The sequence below is a fragment of the Glossina fuscipes genome, unplaced genomic scaffold (genome assembly GCF_014805625.2).
Source record: "Glossina fuscipes isolate IAEA_lab_2018 unplaced genomic scaffold, Yale_Gfus_2 42, whole genome shotgun sequence".
Taxonomy (NCBI): domain Eukaryota; kingdom Metazoa; phylum Arthropoda; class Insecta; order Diptera; family Glossinidae; genus Glossina; species Glossina fuscipes.
In genome coordinates, this window is record NW_023998426.1 from 3,234,968 (window position 1) to 3,250,666 (window position 15,699).

General features: G+C 33.2%; 1 protein-coding gene across 1 annotated transcript in view; it reads left to right on the forward strand.

The window, feature by feature from the left end:
• Nucleotides 1-15,699, forward strand: part of LOC119637049 (protein dead ringer) — an 81,456-nt gene that overhangs the window by 42,319 nt on the left and 23,438 nt on the right. Inside the window, exon 7 of the mRNA XM_038032854.1 lies at nucleotides 12,418-12,490. Within this exon, the coding sequence (XP_037888782.1) occupies nucleotides 12,418-12,490 (73 nt within the window). The remainder of the gene's footprint in view (nucleotides 1-12,417; nucleotides 12,491-15,699) is intronic.

A 15,699-nucleotide genomic window follows, 5' to 3' on the forward strand; every position in this document is an offset into this window, starting at 1 on the left:
AAAGGTTGGCCTATCTCAAGATCTTCTTGATGTTGCATACATCCACTACTTGCCATAATTAAGACAGCGAAAATAATATGATAAAATATTTATTTTAAACGGAAAAAGTTTTAAAACCACATGTTTCGTTGAGAAGGCTTTAAAGTTCTCCCTCATAGGATCGGTTGTATTGTTATTAAGTTATATTAAAATTTCTAAGAAAGAAGATAGAAACCAACCCAACTTGATTCAAAATAGATTGAATATCTATTCACTTCGACGTCACGTCGTCGCTTATCCAGTCGTATATACAGTCCATCCGACCACATATGTTATGTACCCTTCACACTTTGTAAATGCCTTGCACAACCCAAAGACAATTTTTACGCACTAATAAAGCTTAGCACATTTTCGCATTTGATCAAGAAAGGTTTAGTTAAAGTGGAGTTTAAAATCATTTTTCACTCTTCAAATTAGTCTTAAACCAGTTATAATCAAAGCCGATCATTAAGTACTCTAAGCGTCAATCTTTTTTCTCCTAAAAGAGTGCTTGACGTATTTTTGGTGTAAAATAACGAAAGTACGACCTATTTTTCATATAAAGGTTTATTCTTCACGAAAATTTTGATGCACAAGAGAATCCAAACAATGGTCTAAATTTACTATATCGAATTTGAGGCAACAACTTGCCTACAGATGGGCCTAGGTATCAATATGGTTACTTTCAAACTCGCCACAAGTTTCATAAAACAGCATACTTTGCAAGAACATTCAAGATGTCGAATATTGGACCAAAGAAAAAGCATTCGCCGATAGGACTGTTTCTCTGATTCACAAAGATATAAATGCCGGACTATTACCTTAGGTTAACTTTAATAAAAAAAAAAAAAGAAAAGAAAAATACTAAAATTTTACTTTGCCGCCATTGTTTCAGGGACGCTTGTCCGCTTTGCACGGCTTTCGCCCATTTCTCTGCAGTCGGCTGAGTGCCGATTTGACTCGGGAACGCAGAAATGAATCCTCGTTTCATCCTTTCTTATATACCGCACGAACAAACACTTTTTATTTCGCGTAAACGGCGACTATACGGGGTTAGATCCGAAAAACTACGTGGTCCGAATTTTGTACTGTCATGAAAATTCATTACGAAATATGGTCTTTTGTCATATAAAGGCTTAGGTTTCATCAAAGCTTTTAAGTGGGCTGAGGCTCAGAAACCGGACATATACAAACCCAAGTTTGATATAATTAGTCGAATTACGATTATGAATCATTTCTCAATGCCCGTTTCCCGATACAAAGATTTATTTTTCCTAGGAGCCATTATATAGGAAAGGGTTCAACGCATCGACTTGTCCGATCCAAATTTTTCACATCAAGTTATTATGTATGCCGATGTAGTATTAATCAGCGATTTTTGTCGAGAAATTTTTAAAATTGGAAATTTCTTTCAGATGACGATTATTTCAAATTAAAACGTTATATAGGGAGTGATAGTAAAAATAGTCAGATTCAATCCATGTCCATCCAATGTCGTCCCTGGACTAAAACACATCAATGTATGACATCAGCTGAAAATATCTCAAAAGGTGGCACAAAAAAATTCATGGACATACGGACAGACATACTTAAATCGATTAAGAAAGCTATTCTGAATCGATCGAAATACTATAAAGTGCTTCTATCTTAAATCATCAAAGGTATTACACACAAACTTATTGTACCCTGTATCGCAAGTGATGTAATGAAGTAAAACGAAAAATGTGGAACGTATTACTATGATTTGATATGCAAAGAGTTCAGGTATTCGATACACAGTAGTATTGCATCCATTTTTCTTGCCAATCATCGATCTTCGATTGCCTTTGCTTTTTGCGATCCACTTTTTTGAATTAGATGAATTGTTGAAATTGAATTCTTATTAACGAATACATTCTATTTTCTATATCGTACAATCACTCATCGATTTTATAATATCTGCAACTGTACACTTACTAGTATGCATTAATGCGCGCCTATATGTTTATGGATATCAAATTTAATGCACATATATATATTTATATATATATAGAATAGTGTATGAAGACATGTACGTATGTATTGTGTAAAATCTATTCAAGGCGAAAAGTGTAAAACAACGGGATTATCAAAAGGAATTTAGTAAGAAATGTGTTTAACACATTTTTATGATATTTAATAGGTAGCAATGACAACAGCCGTAGTAATTATAAAATTCTATACCATTTGATACTTTTGAATATTTAGTTACGAGACGATCCCTCTGCAAGCTGGTAGTTTAATGAAGAAAAAAAAAAATAAATAAATAAAGGAAATAGAAAACACTTAACATACAAACTAAAATCGTCATTCAGATTGGTCACTTGCATTACTTTTCGGTTCCGAAATGCGTACGCATTGTTTCGACATAATATACATATACATGTACATGTGTACATGCATTCTATTCTAAGTATTGCGCTAATATTCGATTGAATTCTAGAAAAATTCTTATGACAAAAATAGTATACCTACTAAAGATCAATTCAATGTAATATATAATCAAGTGTACATGTACATACATGTAGGCAATGCAACAACTGTGCTTAAGAAGGACTACATGCAGTTAAGAGTATAAAAGTAAATCGACTTAATATAGGTTTAGTTGCGGTAGTTAATACCTATTTATTGTTTTTAAGCGCTTAGTTCTCTACGTCTGCATCTATGCATGCATCCTCTTTATCTTTACGCAAACGATTTCAGATGACTAGTAAAAAAAAAAAAAAAAAAAAAAAAACTTCTTGAATATAAAACGAATTTTAGATACCCTTCTAGTAAACATTTTCGAAGCTTGGACTTAACACCTTCTCAGTTTATGATAAAATAGTATTAGTTTCACTTCATTTACTTTTGTAACTCAATAGGTGGGAAAACGGGATGAGGAATGTGAACAGGAATTAATCCAAAAAAAAAAGATGTTGCATTTTGTACTTTTATGGAGATGTTGTCAGATTTTTAAAAATAATAGAAATGCAAATAAATTTCTTTGGCTGAAATTGGTCCCTTCATAAAACATCCCTATCAGGGTCAATTTACCCGAATGTTTAGATACTTCAGTTCTTAACAGAAATTTACAAAATTTGGAACAGAGGGAAGAGTTTTTTTCTTTTTTAAATAAACACGAGGAAAGTGGCTTGAAACCCCTAAAAGCTTGTATGCATCATAGTTGTTATGTCCCATGACACTACAGCTAAACATTCACTTACTGGATATCGAGAGTCGGACACTACAAAACAAATGCTTTCTGCCTTCCGTTCGCGCCAATCTTGCAACATTTTTACGAAAGACAAAAAGCTTTCATCTCTACTTTAACGTTCTGCAAACACCTCTATATGATCTTTCCAGGCAATCCAAACACTCTGTCACGAGTACGCTGGGGAAGAGTCCGGAAAACGCAGACAGTTCTCTCGGCATCTCTGTTTTGAAGTTTTAAGCATTTTGGCAAAAAACAAATTTTTTTTACTTGCCTCCGTTTTCATTACCAGTCCTGGCAAACATTTCGTTCCAAATGAAGTCCGTCATTACATTACTATAAGAATCGTCTTTATTTTTATGTAAATAGTGTAGACATGTAAATGTAAATGTGTGTTGCAATTTATTTCTATTAATTATAATATAATACAAATCTTTTACTTTATACCTATAAAGCGAAAAAGAAATTTTGTATCTATCGAAGAAACGTGCGACGGTTAGAAGGTATTTTAAAAAGTATTGTACATATTCCAGGAAGATAAATAATATTTTTGGAGATGAGTGTGATAGATATGCGTACGATCTTAATAGCTAAAGAAGTAAATATATCATAGCGAGCCAAGGTCGGCGATTAAGTACGCTGCATCACTTCACTAGATACACTCGGTCATATAACGACTTTTCAATACAAATAATTATTTGACAAGTAATGGGAAAAGGGGTATAATTTGGACCACTTTCAACTGTGTGCGTTCTTGTTGGGAAACATGAAAATTTTATCAAAATATCTCAAAAATTGCGATCTGAAGGCTGCATAAAAGACGGACAGACGGACAGATAAGCTTATATCGATTCAGAAGTTGTTGCTAAAACGATAAGTATAGTAGAAGATGAGTCCATTTCAAGACTTTCTCGATGTTGCATACGGTCGCGCACAAACCCAAAAAAGGTGTGATGCACAATAAGGTGAAACGATCTCAAAATTTTAGATTTCAGGATTTTAAGTCTCACTTATTTAGCGCAAAGAAGCGATATTTTCGACATTCTAAACGAATCGCAAAGAAAAAATAATTATAGTCGAGTTAAAGCATTCATGAAATTTATGTAAGGCAACATGAATGCAAACATATTTTGCATTCATTGATCTATTCATACGATGGAAAACGATAGCAGTGCATGCGTCAGGGCCAAACTGTAAATACACCTAATAAATATTATCTGTTTTCCGCGTTAGAGATTTTTCCTGTCGCCATTTTAGATTAAAACTAAAACTAATCCGCACTGTTGATGAATTTGAACAAAACAAAGCAAACAACATTTTGCGATTAAAATTTCTTCGAAACCAAAAGAAAACAAAAACAAAACAAAAAAAAAAAAATAATTAAAATATATTAAAATATGTATATATTGTCGTATACACGTAGATGCACGTACAAATTGATAAATATTTGCCTGCGCATAAGTATAGGTGAGAGTAATGAATAGGTATTTTCATATATAGTCGTCATGGCCGTGGAAGGAAAAAGTAGAAGAAGGGTTGCTATCGTTTATATTATATATATCGTCACTAAATTCATTTATTAATAAAATAAATGTTTCTTTGTTTGTATGGATGTTTCGTGTATGGCTGTGTATGAGTATATGTGCATCTATATAGGTGTTCGTTCATAAAACCACTGCTTAAATGAAATCGAATTTTACAAAAAATTCAAGCAACAATAACTAAAATAATAAATAAGCCAGAGACAACAATTTCCATACCACCGAAATTTATGAATACAACTATATACATATTTAGTATATATACGTATACGTATATATATTTCGTGCGCTGGTACTAAAAACTCAGGTCTTGATAATAAATAAATATATTTATTTGTAGGCATTATATAGTAAGTAATATAACATTTGCTGTTTTTTTCCTCTCTAGTTCAATGAGAGTTTAGTTAGGGTGCTGTGCGTTTTAAATTTTTGTTTTTTTTGTTTTTGTTTTTCCCGTGTTTCTGTGCCTGTGTGTATGCATGAATGCATGCATGTGTGTGTACATACATATATATATATAATAATAATAATATTAGTTGATTATGCGTGTATAACATTCTCTATTTTTAGTCGATTAAAGATCTTTGATATTGTAACATCATCAGTTGAAAATATATATATGCAACGCTTGTGATAAACTCGCAAATCAATAAACCAACCAACCACCACAATGTAAATAATATTAAAAGAAATATTATTCATTTAAATTAAACTATAAAAAGTAAAAAAAAAAACAAAAAAAAAAAAGAGAAAAAAAAATGCACGAAAAATATAGTAAATAATATTTGTGATGTGTTTTCGAAGTAAGCCCGGCTTAAAATAAAACCGTTAGTAGTAAGAAGAAGAAAAAGGCACAGAAGTGAAGGAAAAGGGAGAAAAAATGCACTTATCTGACGATCAAATACAGGAGGTAAGTGCCAACCAACGTACGCGGGGTATTCTGGTTTTTTCATTTTTTTTTTTTTTTTTGGTTTAGTTTACTTACAATTTGAAGCTTTGCCACATATAAAGCGCGTTTTGTAAGATCATAAAAGGCAAGAAGAAATATTGTGTACAAATTTTTGTATCCATTCTCGGCAAACGCGAGGATATATCAGTTTTGTCATTTCATATGTAACGTCGTGGAGAAATAAGTTCGAAAGATTTTTAATAAGATGTAACCGACGTGAAACGTTACATATTGAACCGATTTAATTATAAATAAAACTTTGTCTGTCCATGCGTCCAAAGCGGTTGACATCCTCGTTCTAATGAAAATTAAACTGTGAAGTTGGCACTTGGCTACTATGGGAGCAGAAAATTATTTACAATCATCCGTCCATCGATCTGCATTATCGAACCTTTTCTGGCAGCAAAAATTTGCGGTCATGTGTTTCATTAAAATTGGGTTTAGAAATTTGTATACAACGATACGTTCGTCTATGAACGCGTCTTCCTTTATTGGAATTGTATTGATAACAAAAGTTAAGATGCCCGGCTAAAACTTGGCTCATATGTTTTATGAGGAAGGTCATGGAAAATTATATCCGTCCACTTGCGTTTCCTTGTTGAGACTCTCCCACGGCAGCAAAAATTGAGAAACGAGGCTAAAACTATATTTTATAGAGTAGAAAATTATGCATAGTTATATGTTAATCCGTCCGTCCGCCCGCCTTCCCTTATAAAAACTCTCATAGTAGCAAAAATTGAGATACGAGGTTAAAGCTGAGTTCATATGTTATAAGAATAGGAAGTAGAAAATGATGTCCGTCTTCTCGTATTCTCTCTAACTCTCAAAGAACACCATGATCAATAATTTAGAAGGTATGGCAGATATCGTTTTCCACATTCTTATATTATTATGTATGTTGGGTATTTAGGATTCGACAAAAAGCAAATTTAACTTTTTTGCTTGGCTTTATTTTATTTTGTGGTGTGTTTTGATTGATATCAAAGCGTCACGCCTACAACGCAAAGTGCAAGAGTTAAAAATATTCGAATGCAAAAAAAGAAAAAGAAAAAAAAAAAGAAAACTAAAGCGATGAACTCCAACGAACGCCCCGACTTGATGCACCAAACCATGAATGTATGATTTTGTGCTGCAGCTGACTTCTTTTTTTTTTGTTTCTTTGGTTGACTGAATACTGTTGCCTCGACAACATTATAGCAATGCTCTGTGCGTCGTACAGCATAACAAATGGCGGATGAGCACATAATAAAACACCAATGGAAACAATAACAGCAACAACAATTTCACATAATATCCATTACAATTACAAACAGTGATATAAAGCTAACATAGACGACACAAGAGATAGAGATTTGCCGTTTTCCCTGTATATCGACCATATAAATTTCCAGTCGTTATTCTTGAAAAAGTAAAAGAATATTTAATCATAAAATATTTACTAAAATTTATTATGTGAAAAAGATTGTTCAAGGTTCGTAAAAAGAACACTTTTTGAAGTTGAAGATGAAAGCTCACGACTGAAGAATTTATTTTTAATCTTACACCATCATCCAGATCCCTGCAATAATTGGTTTTTCCGTTAATAGTAAGATTCATGGAGCTATAAAAAAAAAAAAAGAAAAAGAAAACAACATTTCGACCGACTCTTTCTTTCTTACGTCTGCTGTTTCATTCATATTTAATAACGTAAATGCGATGATATTAAAATTGATTTATACCATCTATCAAATATTTTCGGTTATTATTATGGGTTACAATTATACAAAAAAAGAAAAAAAAATGTTGTTTTCATTGGTTGAAAATTATCCTTCAAAGAGCGAATTTATTGCAATCCGTTTTATGCGCTTACATACCTACGTCCGCAAATGCAAGTAAATTCAACTAGAATAGGGGTTGTTTCTACCTAGTTTTAGGGGTTGCGGAAAGTTTACCATGCCACTTAGTCATGACTAAGAAATAGAACGACCTATAAAATCAAGGTATTTGCTTTGTTTTATCAACTATTTTTCAGCGAGTAAAACAAGTTCCATATAAGTGTACATATACAGGAGCGAGGGCTACTGTACTTTTTCCGCAAATATTTTTTTATTCTTTATTGGCCAGTTGGAGATGCCTTCCGCTTTCTAGAATACGGACAGAAAAATCATACCTAAAATAAAATATTTCTATAATATAACTGTGAGAAATGACTATCAACCGGGAAGTTGCATCTTATCTGATCTATGCGTATCTTACTTCTTCAATTCGCCAACAAACGCCTTTAGAAAGCGTTTATGGTTATTTAAAAGCATTGCGGTCACTAGCAGTTGTTTTGGATGAGTTAAGTTTTTCTGCAATCTCACGAATCGCTTTCAGTCGATCAACTGCAATCATAACATTTACTTGATCGCCATCAAATTCACTTGGCCTACGGGAAGGCGAAAGCCTTCCGGAACGAAATTTCGCAAGCAAAGCTTGGCAAGTGCGTTCTGCTACAGCATTAGTCCCGCACAGAGCACATATATCTCTATGCGTTTATATGCCGGCTTCGATTTTAAAATTTATGCTTCAATACTAGAAGAAGAACAATCTGCCACTTTGGAAGATTTTTACAAAATAAACGTAACTGTATATACCTTTAAAACTGATTACCTGTGCAGCTAACTTAAACAAGTTATTTTGACCTAATGTCGGGAAAAACCGCAAGAAATTTCCGCACCATCTAATCGCAGAATATCGGAGGAATAAGATAATTAAAAAACCTTTTTTTGATAAAAGATTTGGTTTTTTTGATGAAAAATACAACTTTTTTTACTCTAATACACGGCAATGGTACAAAAGGCTACTTTTTTAAATACCATATTCTACACGCGGTCAGAAAATGTATAATTCATTTGCCGAAAGAAATTTTCGAATAGTCTTCAGTCTTAAATCCGCTCTTCGGCCAGCGGTTGCCTTCACGAAGCTATACTACCAGTTTTTGTACCCATCACCGATCGATGGGGGTTTTATTTATTTTGTCAAACGTTTGCAGCGCAATAGATTTAAAGTTCAAGTTCAGTCTTTCCTTGCCTTAAAACAAGCTATTAAGCGAAAGAAGACGAATTAAGAATAAAACGTAAATATCTTGAAATACTACAAGTAACAAATATTTCTAAACCTTTTTTCACTATCATGGTTTTAAGATATTTTTAATTTCATCAAAGAAATGTTGGTTAAATGAAAAACAGCGACTACTATGTTCAAAAAATAAAGGGAATTTGCATTTGAAACATTCTATCATTTCGAATATTAGTAAAAAAATAAATGGAGTAAGTTAACGTTATTTGGCTTGTTGGTGTGTAAACTAGAGGGTGGTCCTAGTAAACTTGGGAAATTCTCTCAAACGACGAATTTTAGGAAATAAATTTCTTTATTGGGCAAAGAAATTTTATTAAACTCAGTGTAAGAGATAAAATGGTTTGCGAAGTAAGAAATTTAACGTAACCCTTTTCAAACCGTTATGGTGATGAAGGAATGCCGCAATCAAAATTTTATAATTGAGCAGCGTTTGAAGACCATAAACTTCCAATTAAATCGATGATCGTGAACTTGGCAATCATCGATTAAATATTTTGATCCCGTGGAGAGGGTTGCAATATCAACTGAAAAAATTCATCCAAATGTAAAGCATAATCGGCAATACTCCCATTTGTTAGTTCTCGTCTTTTTTTTTTAAATAACTCCTTCTTTTTTTTTAACAATCTCATGTCTAAATGATGGAAGAGATTCTTTCTATGTCGTTGTCATGTAAGAGGATGACAACCGTATCCGGTTAACAGCTCTCGCTCGTGTGACGTCGTTCAATTTGTTCAACTAACTTCGGTAGAGATTTGCACAAACTGTTTCATTTGGCTTTAGAAGCTCCTAATACACTACACCTTGCTGATTCCACTATATGGATAGCAAAACTTTATGGCCATGAATATTCCGTTTAGGTGCCGATGGGTATAGTTCTCCTGGACTAACCCATGATTTCTTGCGCTTGCAAGCACTAAAAACACAATGTTGAAATGGTTAGAAATTACAATTTTAGTCAATAGTTGGTATTTTCCCTCCTTTTTGGATCTTTCTCGTCGCATGTAAAGACAGTTTATTCATCAACTGCTAAGAGAGTTTGATCAGGCTTTCCATTTAATAAATTTTGCAATTTATTGTCCTCGAATTCTTTTGGTTCTCAAGGCGGTTCTTTGTCATTGACATCAAAACCACCACAGAACCAACAATTCATCACCAGCTTCTAACAGTGTTTGATAGGCTTCGCCAGCAGATTTCTTCAAATCAACCAAAAAAACTAATGGTTGCCGAAAATGCATTTTTAGCGTCTGTGTGCACAATGAATAACTTAATAATACTAAATGGAAAGTTTTTATTTTATGCAGGGCCAGGTCAAAATCATCACATTTAACCGTTGTGTACTTCGCATTACTTTACCATTTTCGTCAATCTATGTCGCTGATCAAAATACATGCAAGCATTACTTTATCAAATTTATTTTAATTTTACGACAATTTTATACTATCTTAGTTGACGCACTACTAGGCTTTGAAATTACTTAATAAAATTGGCATTAGTAGCAATATCGGATTTAAGCCGGTATTGGGAACAAATGCATGCTTGAATCAAGTATAGTCTTCAGCAATATTGCGAAGATGTTGACTGATCTTCCCTGTCGCGTAATAATCTAAGAAATTAAAGCTCGGTAAGCGGTACGCGGTCGCAAATGTTTGTATGATGTGCCAACAGAAATTGTTCCGTCCTTGCTGGGACACGTCCTGTCTACTACTATTAATAATTTCTAATCTCAACGTAGGAGGAAAGATTCAGTGGAAACTTGCACTGCAAGAACTCGAGTGTCAGAGTAAGTTCTTCGGTGCCGGTAAGTACGATTATCAAGCTTAAAAGAATATGTACTTCTTGCGCATAACATGGAGAACCAACCTTTGTCATCTGTTTGAGTGTTTGATTTGTGTGCAAATTTGGGTTGTCAGATAAAAAAAGACGACGAAATGTTAAAGAGTTTAAACAGATTGACCTTGTTCAAGACCCGTTTGCTTTTAGATAAGTTTCTAATCCTGCCTTTATGTCAATAAACACGAGCATCTGCGCATAACGTTGGACTTGAATTCGCGCCTTCGGGGCCATTAATTTCGGTCACAAGGTCCCTGAGAAGCCTTCGTTAACGACCTGTATTGCTTTTACCAGTGCGACCAGATCGTTCGTTGCTTGCGTTTTAAAACACTTTCTAACGCTGTAAACAGTGGAAGCCAAGCTCAGGCATCTTGAAAGTATTTGTGATTGAAAAGAATGAAAAGCCAATGTTGCAAAGAATGAAAAGCCAATGTTTGTCGAACGACTAATCAAGTTATTGAGAAGATAATCAATTTGCGTTGGCGCTCTCTCTGTGCCTCCCGCTATCTTGCATTTGTATTTCCGATACCCGATTATCTATCGCTTACGTATTGAAACACTTTCTATCTCCCTAAATAGACTTAACTGAGCTCATGCATCCTGAAAGTTTTTGTGAGTCAAAATGTTCTAAATAATCGAAAGCCACTGTTTGTCGAGTAACTAATCATGTTATTGAAAAGATACACTGTGACCGTTGGTAGTGACAATACCGTCGGCAACAAATTACTATTGTTTTCTTGATCAAATTCTTGCCTTCCTCCACAGTTAGAAACTGTTTAACATGATTTGATTAGAGAATGCGAGAAGAATGCATGCAAAGGATGAAAGAACTCTTGTGCAAAAATATTAATAAAAATTATTTTTATTACATAAATATTGACAGAACATATAGCGTAACCCCCCCTGACGTTATGCATAAACTTAGCAAACGTGTATCTCTTTATAATCTGCTTAATTCTTTTTTTTTTTTTTTTCTCAACTCTCTTCTTTTTAGGCCTTTTGTTCTTCGAACAATTAGTTTATATATGGAAAATTTATATATATATATTTATACCTGTATATAATGCTAACGTGCAATGCAGACAAACAAAAAAAAAAACGATGAATGAATGAATGAATGAATGATACGAAATTTTCGACTTATTCATTGTCGTCAAACAAACCAAACTCTATTAGTCGGCAGGAAGAGAAAATATGTTAAAGTAATAAAACACTGCGCTTCTGTGGTGGCAAAATCTGATATAGAGATCTTATTATTATGATTATTAGGGCTCATTGTGAACCGTTTCTCGGCGGGTTTTTTTTTTTTTTTTTTTTTTACCTTTTGTTTGTTTTTTATTTATTTTTTTTTTTCGTTTTGTTTTCGAGATTCATTTGTTCAGTGGATGAGAGTGCATCTATGATCAGTTCATTTATCTCTCAATTGTATAACCTGTGGCGCATGCTGACACTCGAGGGTTAATATCAATTTTATTTACAATAGTTTCATTGTGTCTGCTTGCTTGCTTGCTTACCCTTAGGTTTACTACTTACTATTGGCTATCAGAGTATACGGGGGTTTATCTGAAGTGTCAAAATATTTATAAAGTGTTTATAGAGTGCCATTGTTGTTAATCGTAAAGCGATTAACATGTAGCTCTATAAACATGAATTTTGCAACAATACAAGGTGAACTGGAAGATTATAAAATTATTATTACTTGAATCAAGAAAAAAAAAAAATATCAAAATCACAATAATTAATTTTTACACTTGTTTTTATCATTTTAGCTTTATGAAATCAATGATGATCCCAAACGCAAAGAATTCCTCGATGATTTATTTTCATTTATGCAAAAACAGGGTAAGTGTTTATGAATTTAATATTTTTTGTTTTCTTTTTTTTTTTTTGCATTTCTTACGAAAATTATGTTGTTTCCCCAGCCAAACTATTCCTACTAGTTTTTTGTTTTTTTTTTTACGTCTCACGCATCCCATTTCATTTTGTTTTAATTACTTTATTATTTAAAAATTCCTTTTTGTGTTTTTATTTATTTTTTTTTTTTTTATACTTTTTATGTTTTTTGATTGTCATAAACATCATTAACGTTTAGCGAACGTTTCGCTTTTCATTGCTTATGTTTGTCTTGAGGCGTCATTTGAATTCATGTGGATGTTATGACTGGTCATAAAATTTATTTATAAATGCATTAAATATTGTTTTTTTAGATTAAAAAAAAAAAAAAAAAAAATGAAAAAAAAGGCCAAGTATATATGCATTTCGTACGTATATACACAGTAGCTTTAAAAAATTGACAGACAATTAATGCAATTAAAATTGAAAAGTTATCAACTGTTTATTAAATTAACAAAGTAAACACATCAACATAACCCCATTTTATGCATTAAAAAGAATATTTAATTCAATTTTATTTTACCCCTACAATCGCCATAAGATATATATATGTATATGTCCACTTTGTCCACTTAAATATAAATTAGTTGTATTACGTTTTCCCTAACCTGGGATCTAACAAAGTGTTTATATAATCTGCCATCAAAATGTGAAGTGCCAAATAGATTTGTTCATCGCCCTTCAAATATGAAACTTATTAAGCGAGGCCTGCAGATGCATTTCGAAAGCAATGAGATATCTATCTACGCCAATCATAGAGTTCCTGTGACTTACATATCGATGCTATTTCTGGCAAAAAGTCCACCACCTTATTCTCTAAAACGCCCACAATCAAACGACATGTGGCAAAATTTCATATTATTTTGATTATTTCTTGCGATTTGCGAGAGTCTTCGTAATGCTATATTTGTTTATCCGAAACAGTGGAAAAAAATCCCAATATCGTGCCTTGACTTTTAATGGGGAAAAATAGATTTTAAACTTAGCATTAACTTGAAAATTCCCATGGCAGCCATATTTCGTTGAAAACAACAATTTACCGGTGGTTTGGTGGAGGCCTAAAACAAGTGGTTACAATCGGAAAAGATGTGATTACATATGAAAACATAAGAAAAATTCTATAAATTATTCCCGACAATTAAAAAGTGAAGTTGGAAGAAATATTTAATACCCCATAAATATTAGAAGGCAGAGGGCGTTTGTTGTTGTAGTTTTTTTAAATGAGCACCGCTCGTAGCGGAGCAAACACATCAACCCCTTACTCATCCGGAGGGCCAATAAAATTGAATGAGCTGTAGTTCGAATGGCTACTCCTCGCATAGTATACTCCAGAAGTGGAATCCAGCTAAAATCCTGTGTTTCCAAATCATAAAATGGATGCTTCAGGGAAAATGATTCAGATCAAATGACAGGATTATTCCGGAAATTTTAATTTATTTTAGGAAATCCGATAAATTATCCGGTAAGAAAGGCATCAAAACGTCAGAGAAGCGTTGAACTGATTGCGCCATTCTTGATGATGAATGAAAATGAATTTTCCAAAAGAGAAACTGTTTTTCTCCTATCCAGTTCAAGTGATTTTCCGACCGATATATTGTTAGTATTATCATTATTTACCTAAGCGTCCAAGTGGGCAAAGAATCTCGACTAAGAACTCAGTGGTAGCGGTTTCAAATCTCAGGTGCGGTAGAGTTTTGAGTAAGGCTTAGATATGCTAGTAGGCTTAGATATGCTAGTAGTTAGATAATAATATTATTATTATTATAATTATTTTAGTCAGAGAAATAAATTTTAAGACTAGAAAGCAGGACGAGCACTAGCAACTGCGATTATCAGTTCTTTTCCCTAAAAGGTGTACGTAATTGATATATATGTTTGTAGTCTACATAACATGGGATGCAAGGGCCTATAAGGTTTGCGCGGATATGTGCAATATCCAGAAAGACTTGTGATCGATTCATCATTTATTAACATTTTCTGAAACGATATAAGCATATCTATCCGTTTTTAGCTCACATCTAATTTGATTTTTCAAGGAAAATGCATAATAAATATTATTTTGGGAATGCTAAGTGCATGAGCAAGTTGTTGACGCGGTGTCTGCGAAGATTTGGTAAACTATAACTACTCTACGTTAAAGTACTGTATTTTTCTGTCTGACATGACTAATCACTTAGGCAATGTCCCCTGTGCATGTAACAGGATGTCTGAGTGAAGAGAGGAATGAGAGGAGGTTGTGAATACAGTCTAGTGGGCCCATTATACCTACGACTAAAGAAAACTTTGCCACGAATAAGATTTAAACCATTGTCGCAGTTCTTGCCAACTCGCCTATTAAGGTGGATTACGCTTACACTTTCAGCAGTGACCAATGTTTAAGCAAAGTACACATAACGCAGTTTTTGGCAATGAGTCAAGTCCTGTAATCAAAAAAAATAAGCCAAACGCACCGAAAGACTCAAGGAGAATACACTACCAACCACGAACACTCTACATTTACCAATCATTGCTTCGTAGACTTATAGCTTGTGAAGGCCCTGCTTTTATTCTTATTACAATACCAGAGGATGATCATGATTGATCTTAAAAGTTGACTTTTTGTTTCTTTCGATATACTTAAGAAAAAAAGAAACAAAATAGGACTTAGTTATGGATAATGTATTGAAAATCATTCCAAAACCATTTTCTTCCCCGTTTCTTATTTCATGTCGATTCAATTGCTTTTTGCGAAAACTAATTGCAATTAAAATTGAAAAAAAAAACCATTGAAAGATCTCTAAACTGAAAATCAAGAAGAATTTGTGTATTAAAATTTTATTAGTCACTGTAAGACTGTGCGTGTCCTCTAGCGGAAAATTTTGTAATCAAGCAACCGAGAAAAATTCATACTGTCGGGACGATATACAATCGCGGATATTCCCTTAGTATTTGAAGAACCATCAACGTTACGTTGATTGTTAATGACATGATCAACATTGGAACGAATCGTTGCTTTGAAAGAACTTTCAGTCGCTTTCGCGATTTAAAACATACAGAAGAGCGCAGATCGTGAGATTTGTAATAATAAAAAGCAAAATTATGTTAATTAAATGTCAAATAAACGTTATGATTTTCTTCTTCTTCTTCTTGCTCTTTTTCTTACATCTCATTTGAGGGAT